This window comes from Bos mutus, chromosome 4, assembly GCF_027580195.1.
Source record: "Bos mutus isolate GX-2022 chromosome 4, NWIPB_WYAK_1.1, whole genome shotgun sequence".
In the NCBI taxonomy this organism is placed as follows: domain Eukaryota; kingdom Metazoa; phylum Chordata; class Mammalia; order Artiodactyla; family Bovidae; genus Bos; species Bos mutus.
The window spans coordinates 93,502,045-93,510,291 of record NC_091620.1 but is presented as its reverse complement, the minus strand read 5'-3'; the positions used below and the strand labels follow the sequence as shown (position 1 = coordinate 93,510,291).

Sequence of the window (8,247 nt, the reverse complement as noted above, 5' to 3'; positions counted from 1 at the left end):
AAGAATGAGTCTCAACTTCAACTGCTTACTAGAGCCAACTGGGTGACTTTAGCAAACATTGATGCTGAGGTCCTAGCCTCCATGATTTCATTGTCATCAGCCTGGGGTGCTGCCTGGGCTCTGGGATCTTGCAGGTTCTCTCATGTAATTTTATCATACAGCCAATTAAAAAAAAAAACAAAACAAAAAACTGCCCTAGAAACAGACCCCATAGTTCTGGTTGCCTAAGTGGTATTCCAATCTGACCAATCCCAGTTTATTCAAATTGAGGAGGAAATGGGACTGAAAATATGATAACTGAAGTGTCATTTACTACTAAAGTACTAGTTCTGAAAAGGATAGAGCCAATCTAAGTGTATCAATATGCATTGGAACACTGTAGCATTTTCTTCAGTTCAGTTCAGTTCAGTCGCTTAGTCACGTCCGACTCGTTGTGACCCCTTGAATCGCAGCACGCCAGGCCTCCCTGTCCATCGCCAACCCCTGGAGTTCACTCAAACTCACGTCCATCAAGTCAGTGATGCCATCCAGCCACCTCATCCTCTGTTGTCCCCTTCTCCTCCTGCCCCCAATCCCTCCCAGCATCAGAGTCTTTTCCAATGAGTCAACTCTTCGCATGAGGTGGCCAAAGTACTGGAGTTGCAGCTTTAGCATCAGTCGTTCCAAAGAAATCCCAGGGCTGATCTCCTTCAGAATGGACTGTTTGGATCTCCTTGCAGTCCAAGGGACTCTCAAGAGTCTTCTCTTAGCTCACTGAAATAAGGTCATCCAGACTGAATCCAAGGAAGATGTTCATGCTACATTTGGGACAATGTAGAGTATAGGAAGACTTAAACCAGAAATATGTAGTAGTTGTAATAGACATTCAAAGCCAGATGCAATTCAAGAGGTTTACAACAGACTGGTTCCAAATAGGAAAAGGAGTACGTCAAGGCTGTATATTGTCACCCTGCTTATTTAACTTCTATGCAGAGTCCATCATGAGAAACACTGGGCTGGAAGAAGCACAAGCTGGAATCAAGACTGCTGGGAGAAATATCAATAACCTCAGATATGCAGATGACACCACCCTTATGGCAGAAAGTGAAGAGAAACTAAAAAGCCTCTTGATGAAAGTGAAAGAGGAGAGTGAAAAGTTGGGTTAAAGCTCAACATTCAGAAAACGAAGATCATGGCATCCGGTCCCATCACTTCATGACAAATAGATGGGGAAACAGTGGCAACAGTGTCAGACTTTATTTTTTGGGGCTCCAAAATCACTGCAGATGGTGACTGCAGCCATGAAATTAAAAGACGCTTACTCCTTGGAAGGAAAGTTATAACCAACCTAGATAGCATATTAAAAAGCAGAGACATTACTTTGCCAACAAATGTCCATCTAGTCAAGGCTATGGTTTTTCCAGTGGTCATGTATGGATGTGAGAGTTGGAGTGTGAAGAAAGCTGAGCGCCAAAGAATTGGTGCTTTTGAACTGTGGTGTTGGAGAAGACTCTTGAGAGTCCCTTGGACTGCAAGGAGATCCAACCAGTCCACTCTGAAGGAGACCAGTCCTGGGTGTTCTTTGGAAGGACTGATGCAGAAGCTGAAACTCCAGTACTTTGGCCACCTCATGCAAAGAGTTGACTCATTGGAAAAGACCCTGATGCTGGGAGGGATTGAGGGCAGGAGGAGAAGGGGACGACGGAGGATGAGATGGCTGGATGGCATCACCAACTCAATGGACATGAGTTTGAGTGAACTCTGGGGGTTTGTGATGGACAGGGAGGCCTGGCATGCTGCAATTCATGGCGTCGCAAAGAGTTGGACACGATTGAGGGACTGAACTGAACCGAACTGAACAGAGTGTATAAAGAGAAGGTACCAAGCGCTGAAGAGAAAAGGAACCAGAGCTACAACCTGGAGCCAACGATTAGGAAAAGGAAATAAAAAAGGCAACATGAGACATTTACTAGTTGATTCCAGTTAATTCCAGTGGAAGGAGTGTACAAAGCCTGGTCAATATTTGTCTAATTGTGCTGTGCAAGTATAACTTGGCAAGCTTTCCAGGTGGTGCTAGTGGTAAAGAATCCACCAGCCAATGCAGGAGATGTGAATATGATCCCTGGGTCAGGAAGATCCCCTGAAGGAGGGGATGGGAACCCACTCTACCACTCCAGTATTCTTTCCTGGAGAATCCCATGGACAGAGGGGCCTGGTGGGCTATCGTCCATAGTGTTGCAGAGTTGGATACAACTGAAGCAACTTAGCATGCAAGCAGGCAAGTATAACTTGGCACCTACTTGCTCACAGGTCCTAATACAAAATTCTTCACTCTGTTCTCCTTTGAACATATTGTATCTGTCCATACAGACTGAGCTACACTGCAGTAAAAAAGTTTGCCTTCCCTATGAAACCTCAGAGAATCAATACCACAAGTGTCTCAGTCACACACCGCGTCCCCCAGGAGGAGGTAAAAGTCATTCAGGAACCCAGACTGATGAAGCAGCCACCATCTCAGAGGTTGACCTCCTCATGTCAGAGCAAAAGAAATGTCATGGAGGATCTTGCACTGTTATATAAATGCTCCCATTCAGAAATGACCCAAATTATTTCTATTTGCAGCTCACTGGCTGTAGCTAGTGACCTGGCCCTGTGCAATGAGAAGGGACCAAGGAAGTGTAATCTAACCATGTGCTGAGAAGGTGAGAGGACCAGAAATATGATGAGTCCCTCAAATGGTACCTCATCATCATGGAGAAACAGTCAACTTTTCTTTTTTATCATGGAAACAGCTATGGATAAAGATAGCTCTATCCATAGACAAACCCGTACAGCTTATTAAAATCAGAGACATCCCTTTGCTGGTAAAGGTCCATCTAGTCAAAGCTATGGTTTTTCCAGTAGTCATGTATGCATGTGAGAGTTGGACCATAAAGAAGGCTGAGTGCCAAAGAATTTATTCTTTCGAACTATGGTGCTGGAGAAGACTCTTGAGAATCCTTTGGACTGCAAGGAGATCAAATCAGTCAATCCTAAAGGAAATCAACCTTCAGTATTCACTGGAAGGACTGATGCTAAAGCTTCAGTATTTGGCCACCTGATGTGGAGTTTACTCAAGAGACCCTGATGCCGGGAAAGATTGAGGGCAGGAGTAGAAGGGAGTGACAGAGGATGAAATGATTGGACGGCATCATCAATTCAATGGACATGAGTTTGAGCAAACTCTGAGAGATAGTGAAGGGCAAGGAAACATGGTGTGCTGCAGTCAGTGGGGTCACCAAGAGTCAGACATGACTGAGCAAATGAACAGTAACAGCAACAATATCATGTTATATAGCTGAGTTGTACCCACTAAAATGTAATGAAGGAAAGAAATTTTCTCTTTTATTTTTCCTGATGTGTCCCTAAGGCCTAAAATAGTTCTTTAGCATGAAAGAGTTTAAACAAATATTTTTGGGAAATAAAACTCTTGTGAGAAGTAAGAATAAGAAGAAAGAGAGCTAAGAATGTTATCATTTATCAGAAGGACTATGACTAACTTGCTATTAATCTTTTCAAAATCACCAAGTAAGACACTTCCATAGTCAAATGATTCACTAACTTTATTGAAATGATGCTGTCATCACTTTATTAAATTGCTTCAGAAACCTTACCTCAATTAAGATCAAGTACAAATCCCATCTATGTCCAATATCACGTATTTATTTATTTAAAACATGTATTTATTTGCTTTTGGCTGTGCTGGGTCTTTGTTGCTGTGCACAGGCTTTCTCTAGTTGTGTTGAGCAGGGGCTCCTCTCTAGTATGCATGGGCTTCTCATTTTGGTGGCTTATCTTATTGCAGAGCATGGGCTCTAGGGTGCAAGGCTTTCAATACTTGCAGGTCGTGAGCTCATTGGTTGTGGTGCACAGGCTTAGCTGCCCCGAGGCATGTGGAATCTTCCCAGACCAGGGATCAAACCTGTGTCTCCTGCATTGGCAGATAGATTCTTAACCACCGGACCACCAGGGAAGTCCCAATATCACATGTTTAACAAATAGCCATCAGTTTAAAAAAATTTTTTTTGTTAAGAGGAAGGGCAAATGGATGGCCTTCTCCACTGAGTTAACAATCTCAAGAAATAGGGTAACATTTCAAATTCTCACACCTGCATGGGAAGTCTTAATCATGTATATTGACCTGGATTTTCCCTATATTAATCTATAAATTTAGTGCAACCCAGTCAAAATTTCAATTGGACTTTTTTCTGCATAAAATTGTTTCCATTTTAATTTCATCAGGTTCCTAACTTCCATAAGTCACTGAGTTTCACCCAAAATGTCTTTGACATTTGCTGGAAAGCTGGATTGGTTTAGGAAAATGCTTAACATCAGTGAAACTCTCTGGTGAATTTGCTAAGAAGTAACACCATATGATGATAACCATCATGTCATCTTGGGAGATTCCCTGATGCCCTATCCTCTCCCATCCTGGGGCCACCCTCAGAGTGCAGCAATGGAGAATCTAGCATGGTGACCTTCTTCCTTTCCCAGACCCCCAGATTCTCCCCAGCATGCTCTGGACATTGTGACCAGTTAGAGAGAGCTGCCCAGAGGAGCCAGGCTGAGACTTCCCTTGATCCTGGGCACATGGCCCGGGATATGTGAGGACAGGTTCTGACCATTTTACAGTTTAAGTCCAGCAGGGAAGCCCAGTGTTACCCATATGGTGACAGATAATATTAGTCGGTGACTGGTGCAAAAGTAGACGAAGCCAACATGGCAGGAGAGGTTCAAGTCTCTGAGCCTTACCCAGGTGGCTCTGCATTCTGGATGGTGTCTTTACTCATGGTCAGAAAGAAAATGTGGCCTCTCAAATGCAATGACACAAGGTTTAAAGGCAGCGGACTGGCAGATTAAGCCTGGCCACTCACTAAGTCAGGCTAGGAACTGAGTCTCATTCCGATGTTCACCCCCAGCATCAGCCTCCTTCCTAGTACGTGATGGAGGTTCTTGGGCTTCTCCTGAAGGAAGTTAAATAGAAAGCAGGTCAGGATGTTCTCAGTAGACCATTCATGATTAAGGGGTGGTTAATCTGCAACATGGCTTCCCAGATGGCACCAGTGGTAAAGAATCTGCTAATGAAGGAGACGAAAGAGATGCTGGTTCAATCCCTGGGTCAGGAAGATCCCCTGGAGGAGGGCATAGCAGCCCTCTCCAGTATCCTTGCCTGGAGAATCCCATAGATAGAGGAGCCTGGTGGACTTCTGTGTCTCTTACTTGGCTTTGAGTTGTTCTGTCTAGTGAGAGACCCATAATTTACCTATCATAGGCTGAAAGGCAGGGGTGCCTTTTAACCCTAAAATGGTGAAGGACCCTGGTGAGCACGCCTGGCCCAGGTATGCTTGACATCATCCGGGAGTTGATTTGGGCAGCTGATTTCCCTGCATGCAGTTGAGGCAGGGGAGACCTCAGTTTCTGGCCTGTGGAATTCACCCCACTCCTTTGGTGGGGTAAACCTCCTGGGTGTTCCTCTCTCTCTGGTGGCCTGTTTGACCTCCCCTTTCTGTGCTGTGTTGAGTTACCCCCACCCCCTGAGATTCCTCATCTCAATCCAAATTCTGTTCTCTCATAATTGAAATTCACTTCCCAAGTCTGCTCTCCCAGACTGACACTGTGGACAATTTGCTGGGAATCTTTCCAGTCCTGCTTGGGGCATTTATAGGTTTATACAAACACTCTCTTTGTAATCTGTAGATGGTCCTGACTCAGTTTTTACAGCAAACATTGTGTGATAAACTAAACATCTTTCCTCATCGGTAAATGTGACTCTATTGCATCATTCTTTTACAGCTGTTTAATTTCCACAGGACAGATGATTCAAAAATCCTTTCCCCTCTCCGGTTGTTTCTTAGATTTCCCTTATTAGAGATAATATCACAGTCATGTACTTTGTCCCCAGATGATCATACATGAGGAATTGTAAGGGCAAGGGAGCTAGGCCTCATGGGGGTGGGTCCTGCCTGTCCCTCTTACAGCTGTGTGACTCTGGACCCGTTACTTAAATGTCTGTGCCTCAGTCTTCACATCTGTAAACTGAGCCTGCTGTGGAAATCTTGCAGGTAATACAGCAACATAAAAGATTTATCACCACTCTAAGCTGCCTTCTGGTCACAGGAGTGATGAAATTGTGGTAGGGGACTGATCAGAAGTACCATGACATTAACCCTTTAAAAGGGTTCTATTTTTAATTTATTTATGGCAAAACAGGGTCAGGTACTTATTTTTATATTTCCAATTGATAAATATCACTACATAGGTTTTACAGTTAAAACGTCATTTTAAATAGCTACTTTCTGTAACTTAAGATATTTCTGATAAGATGGAGAAATGGTTATATATGTTTTAACTTATGAAAACCACCTGTATTAACTGTAGGGACTATAGCACCAGTGTGCATGCAGCGTCACAGCTTTCTGTTCTGACAACTCCCATCTTTTTTTCCTCTGAGTGGAAAAATCTCATAGCTTTTTTTTTTTAACTTTGTACATAGCTATTTGTCATATCAACTTGCTTCTTTAAATAGACTGCTATAAAAGTTGCATCTGAGCAAGGTTTTAACTCTTGTTGGAACAGACTGTCACTGGGTAAGCAGTCAGTCTCAGTGGGGTGACGGAGAGCAGGGGTGTCAGAACCCGAACTTGGTGACAAACTCATTGGTGCATGAAGTGGGCCTATACTGAGGATTCAGAGCCTCTCTCATTTCTGGAGAAGCCTCGTGGAATGGCCGGTGGGTGCAGTGTCAGAGTTCAAGCCAGGTAAGGAGCGTGTCCTTGTGGAAAGAGGCAGCCTGGGGGTGGTGTAGGAGTTCCAGCAGGGGGAGGTGGGCATCCAGCAGACCCGTGTGGACCGTCAGTCTCCAAGCTGAGTGAAGGGAGAGTCCATCTTGCAGGGCCACCTGGGCTTCAAGGTGGACCTTAATTGTCCACGAATGATAGCAGTACCACCCCACTGGCCAGCGTTTAGGAAGGCATTGTGACACCATTCAGGCCCAGGACACCCACAAGGATGCATTCAGGAAAGGAGAGACTCCTGGAAAGGTTTTCACTCTCAGAAGGTGATGATAAAAGTAGCCCCTCTTATTCCTCTCAATAGTAATACATCAAAACGTGAAACTTGGAGCTGCCACTGCTGTCCTGTGACAGAAGGAGGCGACCTGAAGGGAAGTTGACTTAGAGGAGTATAGCATTTAAAATGAGCAGGGTTCTGGAGCCCTGGTCCTGACTGTATAGAGCGCAGAACTGCTCTTCCTTTGGGCTTCTGTTATGGAGGCAAGGCATTTCTTAACTGTTTGAACAAGTAGAGCCTAGTGTCCAGGTGCCATAATAAAAGACATCCTACCTGATAACTATACCTTTCCTCCATACTTAGCACCTATGACTGCCAACGAGTCTGCTAGTGGCTCTGTGCCTGACAAACCAGAAGGACCAAGACACTGGGTGGTTGGAAGCAAAACCCAAGATCATTTATAGATAAACAATATAAGATCCAGGGCTTAGAAACTGTCCTGGGAAAAACCCACAGCCAGGCTTTATGATTTTCCAGTGGGTCGCTCTTATGTGGAACTCCAGACAACTGCCTCAGGGTCATTCCACCAGTTAAATGAAGCTTCTTAAATGTTCTTCATTAATACAGAGTGTGAGCTTGTTATGTTGCCATGGCTACCTACAGTTTAGGTGTGATCCATATCTAAGTAACAACATGAAGTTAAAAAAATAGCTTATTTGATTAATAATTGTATAGGAAAAAAATATGGCAGGAGGGAACAAAATGGCCATAGGGTGAGAAGTTAAGCTGTGGAAGCTATACTTTTTTTAGCAAAGAAACTGTCAAGTTTACCAATCCAATAATATTCTTAGTAAATTTTCTTGTCAAAGGACTTCTGACAGGGAATTCCTGAACTTTTAGCGAAAACAGAACCCCCAAATACCAAGGGATCATGTCAAAGAACAGAATAATTTTGATAGTAGAAGTCATTTTCACCGTGGGCCACACCAAGATAAACAGTTAATGGGCGTGCACTTGTAATACTTTGAGTCATTAATTTGTAAACGACAAAGATCGGAAATAAGGGATTTTCTTCACCCCAAAGACATCCTACTTACTAAGGCCATAATACAAAATATAACAAAACTCAACAAAAGGAAATTGAAAAGGAATGTATGTAATCATACCAAAGACAGGATGCATGACATTTCCCACCAACTAACACCACAATAGGTAGCTGAA

At 43.7% G+C, this 8,247-nt stretch overlaps 1 protein-coding gene across 1 annotated transcript in view; it reads left to right on the top strand.

The window, feature by feature from the left end:
• Positions 1–4,488: 4,488 nt before the first annotated feature.
• LRRC72 (leucine rich repeat containing 72) overlaps positions 4,489–8,247 on the top strand; it is a 72,049-nt gene continuing 68,290 nt past the window's right edge. Inside the window, exons 1-2 of the mRNA XM_070368860.1 lie at positions 4,489–4,622; positions 6,710–6,776. Coding sequence (XP_070224961.1) covers positions 4,489–4,622; positions 6,710–6,776 — 201 coding nt within the window. The remainder of the gene's footprint in view (positions 4,623–6,709; positions 6,777–8,247) is intronic.